Source organism: Ptiloglossa arizonensis, chromosome 3 (genome assembly GCF_051014685.1).
Source record: "Ptiloglossa arizonensis isolate GNS036 chromosome 3, iyPtiAriz1_principal, whole genome shotgun sequence".
Taxonomy (NCBI): Eukaryota; Metazoa; Arthropoda; class Insecta; order Hymenoptera; family Colletidae; genus Ptiloglossa; species Ptiloglossa arizonensis.
In genome coordinates, this window is record NC_135050.1 from 9,354,111 (window position 1) to 9,377,075 (window position 22,965).

General features: G+C 33.4%; 5 protein-coding genes across 5 annotated transcripts; 4 read left to right on the forward strand and 1 right to left on the reverse strand.

Moving 5' to 3' along the window:
- Positions 1-147: 147 nt before the first annotated feature.
- On the reverse strand, positions 148-1,337 carry LOC143144183 (uncharacterized protein C9orf85 homolog). The gene is made up of 2 exons (XM_076306312.1): positions 577-1,337; positions 148-491 (listed from the first exon to the last, which is right to left on the reverse strand). The coding sequence occupies exons 1-2, from the start codon at positions 1,007-1,009 to the stop codon at positions 295-297; spliced, it is 630 nt and encodes a 209-aa protein (XP_076162427.1). The 5' UTR covers positions 1,010-1,337; the 3' UTR covers positions 148-294.
- A 1,073-nt stretch (positions 1,338-2,410) lies between these two features.
- On the forward strand, positions 2,411-3,702 carry Bin1 (histone deacetylase complex subunit SAP18). The gene is made up of 4 exons (XM_076306313.1): positions 2,411-2,610; positions 2,727-2,833; positions 3,169-3,363; positions 3,434-3,702. Exons 1-4 carry the CDS (start codon positions 2,539-2,541, stop codon positions 3,519-3,521), a joined length of 462 nt encoding a protein of 153 aa, XP_076162428.1. The 5' UTR covers positions 2,411-2,538; the 3' UTR covers positions 3,522-3,702.
- A 2,336-nt stretch (positions 3,703-6,038) lies between these two features.
- On the forward strand, positions 6,039-7,800 carry LOC143144809 (ciliary microtubule associated protein 1A). The gene is made up of 4 exons (XM_076307608.1): positions 6,039-6,087; positions 6,435-6,647; positions 7,059-7,263; positions 7,545-7,800. Exons 1-4 carry the CDS (start codon positions 6,039-6,041, stop codon positions 7,798-7,800), a joined length of 723 nt encoding a protein of 240 aa, XP_076163723.1.
- Positions 7,801-8,177: 377 nt separating this feature from the next.
- On the forward strand, positions 8,178-11,083 carry LOC143144908 (uncharacterized). Its single transcript, XM_076307790.1, has 8 exons — positions 8,178-8,185; positions 8,257-8,292; positions 8,350-8,485; positions 8,653-8,686; positions 8,905-9,006; positions 9,133-9,327; positions 9,794-9,944; positions 10,837-11,083. Exons 1-8 carry the CDS (start codon positions 8,178-8,180, stop codon positions 11,081-11,083), a joined length of 909 nt encoding a protein of 302 aa, XP_076163905.1.
- Positions 11,084-16,339: 5,256 nt separating this feature from the next.
- Positions 16,340-21,275, forward strand: LOC143144909 (facilitated trehalose transporter Tret1-like). Its single transcript, XM_076307791.1, is given in 4 exon segments — positions 16,340-16,418; positions 17,469-17,731; positions 18,488-19,540; positions 21,237-21,275. Coding segments are annotated over 4 exon segments (1,434 nt in total).
- The last annotated feature ends 1,690 nt before the right edge of the window (positions 21,276-22,965 follow it).

Sequence of the window (22,965 nt, forward strand, 5' to 3'; positions counted from 1 at the left end):
CATTGTACTTTTAAACCATGAATAACACTCTTATGACTATTCTCTAGAAATATGTAATAACGTTTTCTGGATAAAAATTAAGAATAATAGATATTGAACATAAAAATAAATTATAAGAAAATAATTGTCCAATTGAATTATTTTAAATATACAATATAGAAGTCAAATCATTATACAAGTAATAAATATGGTTGATTACATGCTTTTAATGAACATGAAAGTAGATTAGCCATTGTTTTATTTATTATAATGAAAGTATTAAAGACAATAAATTATAAAAATATATTTTGTTGTTTATGCAAATGAATCTGAATCCAAATCATGATCGCTATCAAAATCTTCATCATCTTTTTCTACTAATGATTTTAGTTTAAATAATAATTCACTTTTAGATAGATTTTTGTCCATCACATTTCCATTTTCATTTTGTTCTTCATTTTCATTTGTCTTTGTGTGCTTATTTTTTTTTGAATTATTTCTATTATTGGAAGCTGAAACCAATCAAACAATATCTATATATAGAAATATATCAGAATGTTATACAATTATTTATCATTTAAATTATAGTTTTAATACCATTATGATTCATGTAACGTATAAATGTTCTACGCTTTCGTTCAGGTAATTCTTTGAGAAGTATCTGCAATTCCCTATCTAACTTCACAGATTCTTCTTTACTCGGTGTCCCTTCAACAATGTCACTTTTCTCACCACATTTTGGACAAACTTCAAATTCCTTGGCACAAGGTAAACACATATTGTGATATGCATGTTTTACTGATTTTTGCTCACACTTTATACATTTTGACGGTGCTTTTAATGGTTTGTATTTTTTATATTTAATTTTCCATTCAATAACTTGTTTACATCTTTCACACACATTTGCAACTTCAATATTATTAATGACTTTTGTTTTACGTGATGTATCATGTAAATCATTTTTGAAAGCAGTTCGATTTTTATGTTTTTGAGGTCTTGACCGATTTGTATTACCTTTTTGTGTACTCATATTTTTCGTTTTAAGAGTAAGATTCGTATATTCTGTAAATTCTATACTTTGTTAAATTGTTATGTTACTCTAATTTTCAGGAAAATATTAGTTCAATATTGTCTGTTGTTAAAAATTCCTTTTTAGTATTTCAATTTCGTAAGTTAACATAACCTTTATAATTGATAAAGAACAATCTAAGGTATCCACGTAGATACTTTATATATGTGCGATTACTTGCAAGTTCATGATTAACGTACACATAAAGATAAATTCTTTAACAGAAAATAAATTTTTATTTTATATTCTTCTATTATTGTATTTTAAAAAATATTTATATATAGAAATTTAAACGTAATTTCAAATCCTGTAAAGTAAAAAGTAACGACTTTTAATTTTTTTTCTCAGACTTACTAATTATACCATCGAATTGAAATACGGCAAAATTTAAAGCATACCTTTTTACACATGTTGTAAGCTAATAATTATTAAATGTATCCGATTAAATATATAGTGAATAGTTGATTATTACTATGGTTGTTTAAAAACAGTATTGCACAACGCTCTGAAATGAATTAAAGTTTTCTACTACGCGCTTAATTTTTTCCTTTGCGTATATTTAAAATAACAATAAAATATATTTTTAAAATTTATAACACACTACTCTGTAGCGTTGGAATACTGTTAGATAACTATGATGTCACTGGTATTCGGATTACTTTGAGTTAGTCGGATTTCTAGATAGAGACTTTTGCAACCAATGTAAACGTATCGTACATCTAATATAACTATATATTTCTTAATGTTTTAAAAATGTAATAAGGAGATATAAGGAAGGTAAAAATGAATTAAAATACATGTGATGATTTATATATAATAATTTGTTTCACAAAGTTTATGTGCCTACTCTAACCGAATTTTCTATGAACAATGGCGTCGCGCGCGTCACGAAAAACGAGTCAAAACACCATATAATCTATTATTAAGATTTTTCTCATCACTCCACTTTTACACTCTATTTTGTCACGTAATCTGAACACCGATTTTTTCAGAACGTCACTCAAAAACACTGTATAATGCATGAAAATTCATTACTGCTAACGTTAGGCAGCGCTACTTTCTACGTAAAACCACCATAAAGTGTGTGTAGGAGTGAACCAATCCAAGTAAATATACATAAAGAAATACTTGATCCTACTGTCTCAATACCAAGTACTTTTAGTATCAATATTTTTGATTTTGATGTATTTTCGGTATCGAAACAAAGTACTCGTATTGATTTTAAATAATCTATAAAAGTACATCAAGGAAACAAGTTAAATTCTGATTTTTTTTCACTTATTCAGTCCTGCCTTTTAGTTCAGAATCCTATTATCTGCGGCGCTGTAAATGCTTACTAAAATCTAGAGAGGTATCCATCTATAATAATTTTCTTCAATTTATGGAAGACGCAGCGTAAGCTAACCTTTGAAAACATTTAACGAGATCTTTGAAAATATAAGTTCTCCTGTCTGAACATATTTCTAAATGCGTATATAACAGTTATAACAATGACATCAGCAATAGAATCGATGGTAGTAGATGAAAAGCAATTACCAGAGAAACCAATAGATAGAGAAAAGGTATACAATATTACAAACAATAATACTCGAAAAATATCGATTGAAGATTCATACCGTTTTCGAAAAAATTATATTTTTTCATTTTGATATTAATTTAATTAATATTACATTTTCAGACATGTCCACTTTTACTTCGAGTATTTTGCAATACTGGGAGACATCATAATATAATGGAATATAGTAGGGGAAATGTTCCTTCAAATGAATTGCAGATATATACATGGTAATATTTCTAATACAAAAAAATTAAGAATAATATATTTATATTTAATAATACTTTTGATAACATTTAGAAAAAGAAAGAAAAGAATTACATAAAAAAAAAATGTAACTTTTATACAAATTTTAGTTTGGAATAGTACTACTTTGGCTAAAGGAGTGATTGAAAACTACTTCTATGCTAGTAGGGTTAAACTAATACTTAAAAATGTTCAATGTTTAAAGCCATTTTTTTATAAAAATGTTTTAACAATGGCAGAGCATTCTAAGATTTGTTTATAGTCATCATCATTTTCATGTAGTTCCATTTGAAAAGCAATTTTTCTTTTATGTTAAAAGGATGGATGCAACATTAAGAGAAATTACAGGATTAGTTAAGGAAGTAAATCCAGATGCTCGGAGTAAAGGAACGTATTTTGATTTTTCATTAGTAACTCCAGAATTACGTAATTCTGGATATCGTATGCGTGAAATTGGTGTTACTTGTTCAGGACAAAAGGGTGCAGATGATAATAAAACACTTGCACAAGCAAGGTATGTATTTTCTTAAATTAAGGTAATTTTGAAGAAAACAAAATGATTTTAGTTATTTATATAATTACAGGTTTACAATTGGTGATTATTTAGATATTTCTATTACACCACCAAATCGACAACCAGCAATTAGACGTGGTGCACTACGCCAATACTGATTTAAATTACAAAAATTTTAATTTTCATAGGTTAATAATTCGTTAATTTTCTATTAATTACCTTTCAATATCCTACAAATTTTCTAGGTACTGCCCAGAAATATCTTGAAAAATGTGAGTTTTCGGATATATTTATTAAAATTAACATACGTTTCTTAAAAATAAAGGTATTTTTATGCTTTTTATTTTATTTTATTGTAAAATGTATGTGGTTTCGAATACTTTTTACAAACCTATTTGTTTCCCTCATAAATGTTTTAAAAAGTAATCTTGTGAAAAATAAACAAAAATAATTAATAGGTATAATTGCAGTCAATGGAATATATTTTGGTTCGAAGTATTTTAAAACTAGAATGTTAGGTTTACGCTCTTCTACATTCATTTCTATCCATTGCAATTCATTATGTATATTATTTTTGTTACTATCGCTTGATTCTATGACTAGACGATTTCTAGTCGATGTCCACTAGTCGATATTACACTTTCATCATTTTCACTTGATTCTATCATTTATCTTTACCTTCACTTTCTTTATCACTTAAATTTAGGCAAAACGTTTTCGAATGATCCTTTAAGTTCGTACTATTTCCTCTTGTTTTGTACTCCTTTATTAAATAAATAAATAACGATAAGAAATTGCAAGTACAATACGACGTTCACGCCCGTGTATTCAATTCAGCGGCCATTTTATCTTTCTTGTCTCCTTTCTTCGAGACTCGATGATTCGATTATCGAAAACTGTTAATAGTAGATGCTAATTATCGATAGTAATTCGATAGTGGGAAACCATCGATAGTCTCAATAAGACTATCGATAGTTTTACGGTCCTATTGGGCAGAAATTTTAGTAGCCTCACCTACCAAACGTTACAGGTGCTGCCTGTACATGGTTGCTTCTGCACGTATAGGGAAAGAAGTGATAACGCGCTGCCGATATTGTTCGGTGACCAAGACACGGCTCAACGCATTCGTAGATGTGCCCCATTTGGGCGGATGAGCGTTGTATTCCGGTGGAAGAAATTGGGGGGAACCTCTCGCTGTCGGGCGTGGTAAGGGCCATGCGCATTACACTTTCTGTGAACGTGTAATGTTGCAAGAGGCCGTAGAGCGTGGGTGCGAACTCGTCAGCAGGGGTCGTGAAAGGCTCCTTTAGCTGTTCACCTTGCGCCGTTGCCCCAATCTCTGGGAGGATGGCTTATTGTCAAGCGCCCCCTCTCGATAAAAACACGCGGCGTGTTGCGGACACCACGTCGCAAAGGAAGAACACCGGATGTTATGCCGTCTGCAGTTCCTGGTGTCCCCTCGAAATTGTGCTAGTATGGTTATCGTGTTATGGGATGTGGGGAATCCCACACTTCCCCCGACCTCTGTTCAACGAGTTAAGGGAGTCTTTGGAAGATTTTCCTTATGTAAAAAGAAAAAAATGATTGATAGATTCTAGAATTCTATTAAAACATAGTGATAGAAAGCGAAACGAAACGAATTATAGATAAGAGTCAAAGTTAAGTAATTTTCTTATACGAATTTAAATTAGGTCATAGCGAAGAAGTCCCTTGTCAGCCGTCGGCGCGGCGATTATCTTGATTCTGCTCTTGAGGGAGGGGCCAGACCTCTTGAGAATAGCTCCGTCCTTGGAAGGGGGAGGGGGAGGGGGGCAAACGCGGAAGAAAATGAGCATTTGCAAAATCAAAACAAATGCAACCTATGAACATTTGACGGGGAAAAATATCGAAATTTTGTTGGTTGTAGAAGACAGTTCTTTTGTGGACGTTTCTTTAAGTATGTATTTTAAAAACTGGTGGTTTTATGAAAAAATGTTTTAGACAGAAATGATGCATATTTTTACGTGGAATAGAATTATGAAATGAAAAATATAGGTTTACGATAAAAAGAGACAAGTTAATCTTGAAATGACTTTAAAAATGCCGTTGCATTAAGAAACTAACAATACCATTTGAATCCTTTTTCATATTTATAAAAGGCTTGTTCCACTTTTTTTTAATTAGTTGCCTACGAGGTATTTTGTTCTGTCAAGTGAAATGGGAAATCGTGTATAACTTCTTCTATGATATTTTCAACAGTGCAATAAATTAGTAAACTTGATTGAAATTGATTATAATTCAATTACAGTTTACCATAATATTCTGTAACATCATTAAAGCAACTTTTACATATTATGTATTAAGGTTATAATAGTACGACAAGAAAAGTACAATGTAATATAAATTTCGCGATTATTTCCGTTATTTTAAGAAATGTAAGAAGTATTAAAGTATATGTTGAAAAATTAAATGAAATGAGAAATTAAACAAATGATATAATTATTTTACCCTAATTATGTTTTTCACTTATAGAGAACTTCATTTATATGCATTTATTATGAATACAACATTAAACTCTTCAAATACTCTGAATATTGTCTCTAAAATTTCGGATTATTAATCATTTGTATTCTTTCATTTGATATCTTTTTGTGTCGTTTTTGTATCGTTTTAAATGATATTTTATGTTATAAAAAATGGAGGAGAAAGAAAATGAACAAAAAATGTTAAGTTGTCTAGGAAAGGGTAAGATTTAAGTGAAAAGAGTATATTTATAATTTTAATGTCGTAAGTTCTAATGTTATCCTCAACGTTGATTACTATAACTTATTTTATAAAATAAGCAATGTTTAATGTAACAATTTAGTATTTCTACAGCGATCTATACGTGTTCTTATGTTGATCATCTGTAAATCATGAATATTAAATTTAATTAATATTATAAATTGTTGTGTTTGTTTATGAATTTATTACGTATATGTATTGTTTGAGGAGCAATGAAATTACACTGTGTCACATGTAATAACATTATCAATTCTAAATGATACTAACCAATGCTTTTTAATATTGTAAAATTAAATGTATATATGCAGGGCCTGGTCCAGTATACAAATTACGATCTTTAGTTGGTTACGAAAATCATTGTCTATCTCGACAAAGGTGTCCAGCATATAGTCTGCGTCATCCTACTAAAATTCTCATACCCGCCGTTGGTCCTGGACCGCGATATAATGTTGCAAACTTAACAAATTATGGTTTGAATAATGCACCTGCTTATACAATAGCTGGCAGAGAACCTTTTACAGGTGAGCATATTGTTTGTCTTTCAATATTTCTTATAATTACACAACTCGATAAAATAATGCTTAAATTTTGTTTTTTTTTGTACTTATATTTGTAAATATGTTATTTCATTTGAGTACAAGTTTATTTTCGAGTAGTTGTAATGTAAGTAATAATAAATATTATTATATAATAATATATTTCGAAGAAAAATTAATTACCCCATACATACATTTCTCATTTCTCTTTTCTTTTAATTTGTATATTGATTTAATTTTTACTTTTAAAATTCTAACTGTATCTCTGATTTACATAAAATAATATATACGAATAAAAATTCAGTATTGTTTTATTATTTAAATTATTGAAAATATCATAAAATGGTATACACGAACAATATTTTTTATACTATTAGTTTTTATAATATTTTTCAGTAAGACAGTTAGGTCCAGGGCCAGGCGCACATTATCCAGAAATGTGTCCACCAATGAATCATAGTATCCGACCACCAGCTTATAGCATTAAATCTAGAAGTAGAACAAAAATCAGTGACGGTGGTCCTGGTCCAAATACATATTGTTTGCCAACGTGTATAGGTCCTAAAATTCCCGACAAAAGAGCTCAGGGTGCTTTCTCAATGTACGTATTTAAATTTCAATAAAACTATGAAATGTATGTCAGTTTTAGGTTTATTATTCTTTAATTCTTCATCTTGTTTTTGTCGATACCCTTTATAAAAATTCTCTCCTTCTCTTCTTCTCTTCGTTTCTCCTTTGAAGGTATCTTTAATTACAAATAAAGTTACGAGTCGTTAGATTAACATGAAACATTTATAAAAAAATAGTTTATAAATGATTTCACTTTATAACGATCAATACAATTAGAATTATTGATACAATAATTCTATTCTATTGTTGCAGAGGTGGTTATCATAAACTTAGACAAGAACATGTTGGTCCTGGTCCAGCAGCTTATACAAACATTAACACTGATATTGTAAAACGTAGTTCTCCAGCATTTAGTTTAAAATGGAGAAATGAACTAGCTGACATAGATTTTGGTCCAGGACCACAATACTATCCTCAATACGTTGGAAGGCAAGCACCTATGTATTCTTTCGGTATTAGGCACAGTGAATGTGCTGGCATACCTACTACTGAATTAGATGAAGATTAATATACATATACTCCATTTCATGAATTAATAAGGAGCTATGAAACACATGAAATATATTTCATATATTTATGAAATAATTTTGTATATAATATTGCAAATATTTGTAACATGAAATTTATATATTTCATTGTACACGTTTAAAATATAAATTTATATGTCTTGTTCTAGTAGACTTCGTTGATTCAATTAATTAAGTTTACTACCGTGTATCGTACATGTATAGCCTTCCGTTGACTTGAAGTCTTGCGAGACGGCACAGGGGCAAAGAGAAACCGCAAGTTTAACGTTAGCCACGCACTCTGCCATAGTTATATCTGTTTATATATAGCTTGAAGACTATAAACTACTGAGGTTTCGTTTATGCTTACATTTAATATATGAAAACGTCTGTTTTATCTCATAAGATTTGTTTAATATAAAAAAGAATATTATGTAATATTAACAGTTTTTCTACAGGTGGACTAAGAAAGATGATTTTGAAATATTATATAAGTAATTTTCCTTAGTGGAATCAAATATTTCGTATGATACAATCCGGTTCAACTCTAGTCATTTTCCACGAACAAGTATCAAGCCACGTTTCCCAAGAGAACAATGTTCCAAAAATCATAGAATTAAGTTTTCTTTTCAAGAAAAAAGTATACATCGTTTTGAGAAAGCAATGGATACATTTTGTCGTAAAATCGTTAGTTCTATCAAATAAATAGGAATATTCACATACAACATGGAGCTTCGGTTAAAAATAATGAGATGTTTAGGTTGTTCTACGGAACTGATTGTGAAACCGGTGGAATTGTCGATATGGTTTCATACATAAAGAAAAGTCATAAGGTTAAAATTGAACGATTTTAGGTACTCCAAATTCCTGATATTATTATAGATTTAGGTACATGCATGTGTGCAGTTACGATAACTTTCTTTTAAGATGCAGAATTCGCATGTTTTGGCTTGTTTGATAAATTTGGGACATCTAGTATCTGTACGAACGTTCTACAAACTACTAATATGTTCATGACTTTCAGGAAGCACAGCAATCAACTGTTAATGTCTAAAATAATGTCGTTCAAATAACACCACTAAATTTGTAACCAATTTAATTTTCAGCGAAATGTAAATTTTCAAGTATAAACATGTTAACAAAATCGGAAGAACAAGCAAAAATTAAACCAAACACAAAAACAGAAACTGTCATATGCGGAATTAGAAGTAAATTATTAAATTACACTTTGCAGATAAATATAAAAATCTTACCGAAGTATTAAATTTATACGATCACCGTTGCCTGGAGAAAGTACATCGGATTTAATTTTACAGTATATTTTTATTTTGCAGGTGCTGGTCCCAAATACAAACTCAAAACACTTGTAGGTTATCACGACCATTGCATTTCGAAATATCGGAATCCAGCATATACTTTTGGCAAAAGATTTCCTATTTTGCAAGGCTGTGAAGGAGTAGGACCAAAATATTTACCAAAAATACCTAAACAAGAAGGTTTCTCTTTTGGATTAGTTGGGAAAACTTTTGGTACTTAATGTCTAATTTTTATAATACCGCTTTCTATGATATAAACGTTTTGAAAAGTTTTACGACGATATAATGATATTATTCGTTTCATATTGCGTTTTTGTTATTTAGATATTTAAATTATTTCATTACATTCAACGATTCAAGTAACATTTTAATAATGTTACTAAACGCTCGAATAAAGCAGTTTGCATATTTCGACGATTCCTCTTTCCCCTGTGCCGTCTTAATTCATAGGATCACTGCCAACTTTTCATGTGGCTACGATATATGTACATGTATATTTCGTGTGGTTGCCAGTTAAACGACTGTGCAAAGATTTAAAGAAAGTGAACAGGAATTATTGACTAATATAAAATTGTTTATTCACGTGGTTAGACTTCGAAGCATAAATTGTTCGCCTTTTTATTCATTAAAAATTTTTACATCGTACTAGGATTTCTACATTAGAATTTCTTTCTTTTAGATACTTCCTGTGGACCTGGTCCGAAATATATTTTACCAGTTCCAAAAAGTCCAGCGTTTTCGATAAAATACAGAACTAAGTATAGGAGTAGTTGTGGTGTACCTGGACCTTACAATGTGAAACTTCCTCCTGATGGTCAAGCTTTTTCTATGTACGTATTATGTCTTCTGTACATGGTGGATATGTTTTGCTAATCGCTTTATTATGGTTATTTTGAATTTATTGGTGATATAGATATAAATTTCAAAACTATAGCATAGTACAGTGTTGTCTAATACAAACCTTGAGGCCAAGGGAATTTTCTACAACCTATCCTCATTAGTATTATATAGGAACTTTGTATGATGTCTCATTAAGCCATGTTAGTTTAAATATCAGTAAGCAAAATCTATCGAAGAATGTTTTGATAAGTGGTTGGCAGATGAGTAGTATAAATTTACCTTTAAGTTTGTATATAACTCCTGGAAAATATAATAGTTTTCGATCAGATGTATTAATCTAAAATTTAATAAAATTATTCATATTTTAGGGCTATAAAATATTATTATTATACGTCTAAGTGATAGGGAATTAAGAGGTGTTTATTATATAGTAAATCATAATAGAAACCCCTCATTTAGTATCGAAGAAAAATAAGGGGAAAAACAAAATATTACATTTTTTATTGGGAAAAAGTTTTCGATCGATAGAAACTTTGGAAATAAGTTCAGATTTGTTAATCGACATTTATGATGCAATCATTTCGGTATTAATATTTTCTAATGTTCTCACGTGTACTAACAGCTTTAATTTGTTCGCACATTGAATTGATTAGATACTCACCTAAACACCTTATTTTATCCGAAGTGTACATTTTATTTTAATTTAACGATGCATTACATATCCATTAAGAAAGTAAATTTTTGTTTATTCGCGACAAGGTACATCGAGGATTCCCAGAGTACATATCCTGATTTGCGCCTGCAAATGTTGAAGGCAATTTTAAAGAAATAAACTTAATTATTTTATGGCAATGCAATATACACGACATACTTAAATTTTAGGGGACATCGTATAGCCGCTTTAAAACACTGTTCCACACCGGGTCCTTCTTCGTACAGTGTACATTTAGTTACACCAAGGGCACCAGCTTATACCATAGCGGGTAAACAAGAAGCAAAAATAGTTTGTGACAGTCCGGGACCGAAGTATCTCCCTAAACCTCCCAAACCAATTCCCATGTTTTCTTTCGGATCCAAGCACAACGAGTGTGCTCTTCCTTACATTGTTGAATGTGACGATCAATGTTGAAACCTAAGTGAATATCAATAAAACTTATAACATACTAAATATTTCAATAATCAACGTTTCCGTTGTGAATTTAATACGTCAATGTCCTGCGTCAAGTGTTACTTTCAACGAAACAGTATTTCTCTTTTATCGGGAGGGCGTTAATCAACCCCTTTCCTGTATCACGGCGTCGAGTTTCTCTGCGGGGGCAGAGAGGGGGTTGGGCTACGCTGTTATGCCCCCTTCTTTCAGGAGGTAGCGGTCCCCGCGTCCACGTCCGGGTGCATGGCAACACGAGGTCTTTATCTTATAATTTTAGGAGTAGAAACCAGTTCTGCCCACGAAATAAGTGGTGGGTGCGAGGCGGCTGGCTTCTTCTGTGCACGTGTAATGTCGCAGTAATGTAATCCAGCTTCTCTCACTGCAGAACATGGTCCTCGCGACGTCCGGCAGCAAGAGGTCGCCCCCAATTACCCTCATTAGGACAAGGAGCTTACTCGCCTAAGCGAGACACACTTTCAGGGTGTGCTGCGCGGTGTCTTGGTAGCCGGGACAACGTCAGCAGCGCATTGTTACTTTAGCGGTCCTGCAATCGCTGGCGTCCCTCGAAACTTCATATCCTATTCGGTGCAGGACTGACAAAAGTAATCGTATCCGGACAGCATCTGCATTCCAGTTGGTGATTGAAACCTTTGCCTAGTCACTCTGACAGGACTCTGACAAAACTCTGACAGAACTCTGACAGAACTCTGACAGAACTCTGACAGACACTCCGTTGACTGGTGGTGAGTTTGATCGGTCGCTGGTGTCACTTCAACAACATGGACTGCAGAGCCTGGCATTTGGGGGTTTCTAGGTACCTCTTGTCCTATCAGAGCCTCCCGCTGCTTTCGGGATTCACAACGGCAGTTGTATTAAGTCGCAGGGAGTCCCACGACCCCATGGATCCAAAGCGAATCTTATCCTATCAGAGCCTCTCGCTACTTTTGGGATTCACAACGGCAGTTGTATTAAGTCGCAGGGAGTCCCACGACCCCATGGATCCAAAGCGAATCTTATCCTATCAGAGCCTCTCGCTACTTTTGGGATTTACAATGGCAGTTGTATTAAGTCGCAGGGAGTCCCACGACCCCATGGATCCAAAGCGAATCTTATCCTATCAGAGCCTCCCGCTGCTTTAGGGATTCACAACGACAGTTGTATTAAATTGCATGTGAGGGAGTTCCACGACCCCATGGATCCAAAGCGAACCTTGTTCTATCACAGCCTCTCACTACTTTTGGGATTCACAACGGCAGTTGTATCAAGTCCCAGATAGTCCCACGACCCCATGGGTCCAAAGCGAACCTTAGAGGACCATTGAACGAATCATGCTATCTAAAGGCCTAGAAAATTCTTTCCAACGTGGTGCCCTCGAGCCAAAATGCACATCAAAATACCAAGGCTCGGTCCCATATATTTCATCCGGGAGTTCATCTCGACTTCACTTGCGCCGTTGATGGTTCCAATCGAGATGCATACATCGGCTTTATGGAGCACCGTCTTCGAAGCGATCCTCCCGATTCGTTCGACGATGGCCAATCCCATAGTGGTCCCCGAAAGTTAGCATTAACGTGTTGTCAGCGAAGGTGATCTTGAAAACTTTGTAAAAGGAAACATAGAAAATGTGTACCGTAATCAGGTTGTAGTCATCCTCACCAAACAAACAAAACAGATTTCACCTGTCGATGAACATTGAAATCGATTTGCGTGCTTCACCTTATGCACACGAGTAATTCTAAACGTTTAAACTATATGGGATACGTAAACGATATTAAGTACCATTTCGCATTGTCGATACGCGTATTCATTTCGGAAGAAGTTAGAGGACATTACTTTATTTGTTTAACGTAATAGAGTATGGATGAAATATTAGTATTCATTGCACAGTGGAGCAATATGTTCTATAAATTTGATAAATTTTCGACCGTATGTGGAAATGTATAAATTTTTCGAGATGTTAGTTGGTGTTTACTTATGTTCTTATGTTATTTCCTTTTCTCTTAAATGTTAGCGACTCGGTCTGTTTCCATCATTTATCCACCTGAAGATAACCCACCTTTACAAACTCTCTGTGTAAGTCGCGTACACACCCCCGAGGGCGTCGGCAGCTTTCCATTATACCGACCATGTCATTTTCTTCCGCGCGGGTCCTAGCTTCTTTATCACGCCTTGCGTCATCGTCTCCACAATCGCAAAAGGAAAGTAAAGAAGGGAACAGCAGCAGCTGGTAAAATGAAAAGAGAGTTGAACGTGTAAGCATACAGACCTGAGAGACGACAGGGTGACATAGATCGAGGAAAAGACAGGAATGAGAAGAAAGGAAGAGACAGGGAAAGGAGAAGGACAATTTGAAATAAGAATACGAATTGAAAGGAGAAAGATCTCTAGACTTCTTTTCTTTCGTCCACGAACTGAAACTTTTTTCGCACCAGAATTCCCTGCGGCAAAGACGAAATCTCGGACGATGGTGTAAGCGATTCCACAGTGTAGTTTGATGGAAATCTTGAAGAGCTGGGTAATGGAGACCCAGTAATAACGCGATGGGATTGTGCAGATCAACAGTCGGTGAGAGTGCACGAGGAATTTCTTGAAACGAGACACGCTTGAACAAATCGTATTCATATTCCGGGTCGTTGTGCTATGATAGTGCTCGATCAAAAATTTGTTGCACATAGATGAGGAAAATTCATACGAATCGATGAAAATTCTTTTCGAAAACGATGCTAGAGAATTGGCTATTCTCTACTTTCTTGTCAACGTGAAAGTTTTAAGAATGATTTATCAATGTACACGTGAACTTTGATATATTGCAGTCATCGCAATTGATCTATTTAGATAATATAATACATTCCATTAATCGTCGTCGTCTTTTTCGAATTATGAGAAAAGTTGAAAGAAAGAAAACTTTGTTGAAAAAAAATACATACACACAAAATATGACTCGTGTAACTCGAGATCTTACTGTATAGACTTCTCCGAGTGAAAAATATTAATTCCCGTTAAAAATAACCATTTTTATGAGGACTTTATCATTATTAAATAAACATAGTAAATTAATTGTTGGCATGTTGCTTCAAAAACAGGTTCAGTGCTCTCTGATTCGTTGCAGCAATTTCTGTCTGTACAACTGAAAGAAGATTATCCCCACCAGTTTCTAGAAGTACTGATTTCGAGCAATCTTCGTCGTTATCTTCGACACGCGACCTAACAAACCGCGGTATGTTAGGTTGTTAATAAATTATCGAAACGGAGAAGTAAATTTTCAGTATTCTTTATTGATTCGTAATTGGATATTAGTAAAAAGTTAAACACTACATACACGATGGTACCATCTGTGCAATAAATTGTACGTATTGTAGTAATGTTGGCTACTGAAGTACAGTCACACGACGATCTTAAATAAATGCGAAAGAATTTCAACTTTTACCTACAAGCAATTATATTCCAATTCCCATACCTTTACCAATGCGAAAGAATTTCAATTTTTACCTACAAGCAATTATATTCCAATTCCCATACCTTTACCAATTTTTCGAATTTTAATCTAACAATTTAAGAATACGTTTAACATTTACATCTCAAAGAAAATGTAAAGAAAGAAAAATTGTTATCTTCAACGCCAACGATAGAAAATTTCCTAAAACAAAAGTAATGTTCAAATACATGTACAAGATTTTTAATACATTTTTGTAGTCATCTTATCCTCCTAATGGACTAATATTGACTTATGGTATCTATCGATGTTACGATGATGTTTCTGTGTTATGTCGTTGAGAAATTTAATCACGAATATTCATGATTGTTTACTATTTAAGTGGTTACTTTCATCCTATAATATTTAAAATAATTTTAAAATTAAACTTACACATACTATGATACGATGGCGGCCAATTTTACATTTAAAATAAGAGTCGTTCGATTGAGCATTATGTAACAGATATCATCACACAATGTAACACTTAGGGCAATAAAATGCTCTGTGTTCCTACTTGTTTAAACACAAGTAATCTTGTTCAACTTTTTTTGGAAAATTACTTTTGTCGCTTGGTAATATACATTCACGTTTACAACGCAGACGATGATCATAACACGAATATGGAATAATTAGTTATGTTCGAAATGGAGGTCTCTTTAGCTTATGTATCCTTTACATAAATTTCATAAACATTTTGACACTATCGTAAAAGGTGCGAGTAATGTGATACATGTGAATAAAAAATGGAATAGCTAAAAAAAATCATAAAACGACTACGTACATATGGAAAGAGGCAAAAAGAAAGATATAATTTAACGTATAGTAATAGCTAGAGTACCCTAAAATGCGCAATTGTAAAAATTGTACTCTAATTCTGTTTATCTAAAGGAAAGTGTCATCGAAAATACAGAAAAAATAACAGAAGAGATATTATTATTAATTTTTTAATATTTTTTATTTTAAATAAATATTGATTTATACATACATTATTGAACATTTATATACACTATATAGACGTGACTTGATATACTTCTTAGATGTGACATACATGACGTGTAATTTCTTTTTTTGAAATCACTATTAGAATAATACTATTTTGATGTTTTCGCCATCATTATAATAGGTCTCCTTCATGAATATCTATAAAAAATATATTTAAAATTACTTTTAATTTCTATTGAATCAGTAATACCTACTTCAAATCATTAAATACAAAGTACACTTTTAATAGATATTTCTCAAGAGAATCTAAAAGAAAGGTCGAAATATCGAAATAATATTACATTAACACTTTCTAGATACACCAAGTAAACTAATTGTCAAGTGTCACCTAACGGAGCAAAAACAACATTGTTACAACTATTTTATAAAAATATCTACAATAATCCACAATAAAATTAGCCAGATTTCTTCTAAATATATTGATCAACATAACCTGATGAGAATTTGGTGGTTTCTTCTTATCAAGATTGAAACGGATGCCCTCACGAATGTCTTTGATGATATGTAGACGGAAGCGAGTCTGTCAACGATGGATATTTGTTTCTAGTACATACGTATATGACTGTGTCATTATAAATTTCACAATAAGTAACTTTTGAGTGTGTTTCACATATTCTGGTATCAAGCTGTTATCTGATACATTGATCAAATAGAGTTGTAGATCGCGTTGACTTGATTTGGTTCAGTTGCAGATTGATATTCATTCTAGTGTTTGAAGCGTATTGGTGCTTGAGGTGTTCAGAGCGTAAATTTCAAAAATGGGTACAGGCTCCGAGAAAGGCAGATATACATCACCAGAAGGCTCAAGAATGTGGGAGTATTTGGCTATTTTAACAAGTAATTACAAAATTCCCTTACCGTACAATATTTTTCACCTCTAACGACATAAACAAAATGTTGACCGCAATGTCCAATATCACAATAATATTCAAAGGATACTTAATTTGGTGACGTGTGATTATCTTTAAACACTAGAGCGATAACGTTCAAAAATACAACCTAACAGATTTCTGGTTTTACTTTATTGTGTGTTAAGAATGTAAGCTAACGTAAGCTACATTACAAGTCACGTTTGACGTCAATTGGTCTTACAAGGGACATCTCTTAAGTGTGAATCGCCGATTTTAATAAAACTTACATAAAATATGGTTTTTAGAAAACCATTTGACATGTAGTTTTCTTTCTACTATTGTTCATACCCAAGGGGCTGAAATCAGCCCTTAAAGTTGGGGGAGAAAAGCACATTTCCCTTGATATTTCGACGTTAGCATTACCGCGGACCGTTTCTACTTGTGGCGACAAGTTTTAACAGTCAAGGACTAATTAACAATAAGTGTTATTATACCATACATTTTTACAATTGAAGCTGATGTTATCGTACCAATGCTAACTCATATTGAAAGGATCGAACCAAAATTTAAAAAAAATACGCATTTTCCATATTGGTCTATAGTTTATATTGGCAAATTTGAAAAGAAATCGAAACCGTGAATTGTATAAAAAAAAGTATTATAAGTGACAGTCTTTTTAACATATTGCTTAAACGAATTAATATCTTGCAAAACTGTTTAGGAGCTTGAATTCGTTATTCAAAAGTACACAATTACGTTTAAGCAATTTTTTTTTTCTAGCTCTCATCATTTTCGAAATATCGAGGGAAATGTGCTTCTCTCCTCTAACAAGTAATTAGAAAATTGTATTTATAAAATTGCAGGGCTGATTTCAGCCCCTAGGTACAAATAACAGCAAATAAAAAGAAATACATGTGAAATATTTTTCAAAGACCTATATTGTATGCCAGTTTCATCAAAATGAGCGATTTACTTAAGCGATGTCACTTGTCAGCGATTGATACGTATTCCACTTTAATGCAATTACTTTCTCTAGGTTCTCTGATGGCAGGTTGCATCGGCTTTATTGTAGGATGGAATTCACCTAGTATTGTAATATTAATGGCTGAAGATTCACCTATTCAGGTCACAGCATCGGGTATTTCTACGTTAGTAGCTATTGTAGGCGTTGGTCATATGGTGGCACCACCAATGACCATTTTCCTTGTTGACAAGTTTGGTAGAAAGAACACCATGTTGCTTAGTTCCTTACCGCTTTTAATAAGTTGGAGTTTAATCACAGTTGCCACGACTATTTGGGTAAGTATTTACAAAATTTTACAATACTACTTTATTAAGTATATTAATAGGGTAGCGGAATATTTGCGCAACAGGTACGAATAATTATTGCATTCCATTTACCGTTAAGGTACGAACACTTAAATTTATCGATTAAAGAATCTAACCAGAATCCTACTCAGCCTAACTAGTCCACTTACTAAGGGAAAACTACCTTCTATGGAAAAATTGTTTCTGTAATTGAATGCAGATATTTTTCGTCGTGAAAAATACTCAAAATTAATATTAGTTTGATATCAGTGTTTACCTGTAAGTAAAGTGTAGCGATACCTATAACATACTGGGCTCTCGTTAACTACCTCCGAAAGATTTGAATTATTCTTTTATATTAGAAATTTAGAAAACAACAATATTGTAAATAATATTACATACTATGCGATGTATTAGTATTTTCAGATTATGCTTGGCCCGATAAGCGTCGTATTAAAATATCGCGACACGAAAATACATTTTTAAGAGAAATTTCTTACCCCTAGAGCGTCTTTTAGGAAATAATTTTCGTAAACCGTGTCCTTCTCATAAATTATTTTCCACAAATCATAAATTGAAAACAATATTCTATAAGAAGCACACCTCCTCCACGGTTGCTTCATAAATATTTAAATACGTGCTAGAAGTTGTTTTATAAGCTAATTTAACCTAAGAGCCAAAGTTAATTTAATAAGTTTCTTTGTTACCGGATGCAATTATCATATTCATGATTTTTTTCTTGTGTAGGAACTGTACGTGGCGAGATTTCTGGCAGGTGTTTCACTAGGAATATTTATCTGCGTTATTCCGATGTACATAGGCGAAATATCGTCAATAGATACACGGGGTGCTGCAAGCTCTCTAACAGGCATCATATTCAATGTCGGTATCTTTCTAACCTTTATTGCTGCACCGCATCTCTCGTTATCAATAATGGCTGGGATTTTCTTGGTCGTCAACATTGGTTTTGCCATCGTCTTTTGGTTTATGCCGGAATCGCCGTACTTTCTGGTAATGAGGAACAGAATGGACCAGGCAGAAGAGGTGCTAGAAAAACTACGAGGCAAAACTGACGTTTCCGAAGAGCTGGAGACGATTGTCGCCTCGTTGTCAAAAAAGGAAAGGGAGGTAGTGAAGAGTGGAACTTTGAAGGACATTTTCACCTCGCGTGGAAATTTCCGTGCTTTTCTCATTATTATGCTTTTCGCCGTGACACATCATTTCGGTGGTTTCTTTACGATTATCCTATACGGGCAATTAATCTTTAAGTCAACCAGTACCATGATAAGTGACTACATGATGAATGTTGTTATCGGTATAACGCAGGTGATTTCCTCTCTTATAACTTCTTTTCTCGTCGATAGGCTCGGTCGCAAACCGTTGATACTTGCATCGGGTATTTCCGCTGCTATATGCAATCTCGTGATCGGTATTTTCTTTTACGCGAAGGAATACTTGAATATGGACGTTCAGATGTTCTCATGGGCGCCGTTCGTATCTTCCATAATATTGGTCTTTACTTTCAGCTGTGGTCTGGTTTGTCTACAGATCACCCTAATGTCAGAAATCTTCGCTACTGAGATTAAGGCAATTGCTACGTGTCTTATTGGTGTACTCGGTGGTTTAATGGGTACTGCTGGCTGTAAGCTGTACATATGGATCGCCATAAGTTTGGGCTATGGTCACTCGCTACCATTCTTGGCGTATTTTGTAATTTTAGCAGTTTGCACGCTAACTATTTTCCATCTTACGCCGGAAACGAAGGGCAAAACGTTTATAGAAATTCAGAGGGAACTAAACGAGGGACGATTACCGTAACTTTTCTTCATGAGTTTACCAACACGCGCGTATTGAAACAATGTTACGTTCATTTTTCTATTAAAGTGCAGAGAGCATTTTTTATTTAAATGGAGAAAATGTATCGTCGTTACTTCCAAACGTGACGACGGTTTGCGAATAAAATTTTACGAACAAGAAACTATTTTCTATGTAGAATAAGTGCTTGGAAAATGAATACTCTCATTAGTGGTAACATTGCAATTAGCGATAGCGGTTTCCATATTTTTCGTTGTACAAATGATAAACTGTTACACTTTAAAGTTCAAAATTCATATGCGCGTTAACGCACGAATCGATAGATAGTCAATGGATCCGTGTAAATTACATTCTCTTCGTATCTAATTAATAATTTCCTATCGTATAATTATCGGTAGATAATTCGTCTTCTGAATCAATTGTTTGGTTTGTGAACGTTTCTGCTTTTTGCCTTATCGGTTCGGTATTAGGTAGATACTTGTTGTAATTTTATTTGAACTTTAACTTTCTTTCCACTTTGATCATTCTTATGTACGACAATAACGTCACAACAAAGTGAAAATCTTAATCCCTATTCAAAGATTCATAATTGTTCGAAAGTGGTGTTAAATCAAGGATATTTCCTCGAGCGTAAAATCCATTGTCTATTATAACACGCGAGCTATCGCAGGTGTGACTTATTGTCAGTAGGAAATTCCGTTAGTCTGATGATAGATTTGGCAGTACAACTTTTGTCCATTTTTAATTTTCGATAGAATTATCGAGTAAACAAGGACGGTTCCTTCGTTCGAAACGTGTAAGGTCAGGCAGCATCAGATTTTCGTCCTTCGATTTTACGACTCGTTTCATTCAACTTGATCGAGATACAGATGATCTGTATCCTCTCAGCTGATCTGCCTGTAATATCATACCCCACGATATCTAATTCAATTCTTGAATTCCATTTATCGAATTTATAATGGCACGGATCTTTGCGTATTCACGTCTGTAACATTTTCGTCCAAGTTATCGTTTTCAATTCACATTGCAACGAGAAACGAACAGGTCCTGATCAAGTATCGTGTCTTTAGTTTCCAAGAATACTTGTACCATATTTGTGGCACCGAAATATCGGATGATTCTAAAGTTGTGCGTGTCAGTATACGCTCTACGAATGCTACAAAGTGTACGGAATAAGAACCGGTCGACCTATACGGCGTTAGCGAGAAAGTTTAAGAAAGTCCAATTAAAAGTTCGGATACCGCATGTGACGTTCACCACGTGCACTGGTGATTCCAGAGATATGCTGAATACCGGGTTGCTCTTCTACGACTGTAACGACTGTTGCATTCTCATCAAAGTTAGCTCTGGGAAGCTATTTGACTGCGGCGTGCATAGTACTTCCTACTTTAGTTTCATAGATAATTTATTGTGTACAAGTTTAAACGACGCAATTCTAGAAGGGAGTTTCATTATTGCGAAACGACATTTCGACTGTACTTCAATCTTAATGCGAAGCTCGTTTTTAGAAATTTAACGGTTGCACAGTGTCCGATACATTATTCAACTTTCCCTTTACAGAGAGAGTGTCGATATTTGCTAAAAGTCTACTCGATTCGTTCTTCGTACGACGATTGTTTATTGCGTATTGTATCTTTAAACTTCGATCGAGGTGCATAATTCAGATACTTCTACCATCGAAAATCGAACCAAGTAAGATCGGTGTATCGATATTGAATAGAATTGAGATAACCTTCCGATGTGATATTTGTTTTAAATAAGTCAAGATTCGTTGATCGAACAACTCATCGTTGGCACGAAACGTTTCGATTAGAAGATAGGAATACCCAAAATAATTCATTTGATCGACCGAAAGAAACGATCGATATAATATTTATTTTTTAAATCAAAGACATAAACGCATATTCTACAGTGTATTGAACGTTCTGATCGTGCTTCGATTAATGAATCGGTGTCGGTGAAACTATCATTGTCGAAAGTTCGAATAAGAATTCGGTAATTTGATCTGTAACAACTTGATGTATTGCTTATCAGAGTTTTAAAACTCTAGTATTACCTATATCTTCCTCGTGTTATTGTAAATCTACCATTTATCTCGAGCGTGGAATTTGATGGAGGTACACCTAAGAAATTTGGAAACCATTGTTTTCGAAATGAAGAAGCGCTTATTCAAATTTGTCCAAGTGATGTCGTCAAACGAGTATCTTCTTCGATTGGGAGGATTGATCATCTTTATTTACTACTAGTTCAGGTTGTACCGGTAGAATGTGCGAATAAACGTCTGATGGCTGGATATCCAACTCCCAGCGGAATTCTTCCGGATATCCGTGGTTTAGTAATATTCGGGTTGTTAACCGTAGACTAATATCTTGGGATCGGACAAATCCCAGGCGACAGATATTGGTTTACAACTAGTAAGAAAATAGCAACTGTTGCACGAGTTTTTGTATACCGTGCAAATAATTTAGCGTGCACGTGTCACCGCTTTGTCAAGTATCTTTCGGTTCAGAAGTTTCGAGACAGCGTATTGTATATATTGTATGGAAAAAAGTCAATTGATATCCATTAAACCTCAGTAAAGCATTTATACGATTTATTTCGATCGAAGTAAACATGATTTTTATTTAAAATGAAATGTTCGTTGGTGTTTACAGTGTACGTATATTAAGTAGTAGCTATTGATTTTGTTAATATTCAAGAAAATATTAATGTACAAGTGCTGGGATGTTAGAATATATTTTTTTACACTATATTTTTAACTTCTGACAGCTTTTTAGATATTTAATTTTAAGTTGAAAATTGTGTTAGTGTAAGCTAAATTGTTATAAAAAAGACAGGTCTGTTGTTACTAAAACGTAATTTAATTTCACTTATGTACACATAATAAATATAAAAATGTCATTTATTTTATGCCTATAAGTTATTGCAAGACTACCTGGATTTCACGGTTGTTAGGTTACTAAATTGCATGTTTATCTTAATCTATGCAACTATTTACTCGCATCAATGCAGGTATACACTTGTCGAAACGGTTAGTTCGCAACTTCTGCAAGTTAACTACAACAAATAGAACCTACACGCAGATTTGTTTCGCATTCTAAATATTACAATATATCGCGTTTCGTAGTTTTTGTACACTTAAATTTTTCACAAGTGTGTCAACAAAAATGTACGTATACGTAAAGAAAAATGTTAACGCAATTAATTATCACATATACCGCATCTTGGTTCGGTTTCAACGAACAAAGATTTTTGAACGTACTCGGCCTTTCATTTGTGCGATTTAAATATATAAAAAAAACCAATGCAGTGCACGTAATGCGTAAAAATATGCAAAATATCTAGAATAATGACATATTACAATATTTAGAATGTGAAACAGATCTTCGTGTGGATTCCATTTGCTGTAG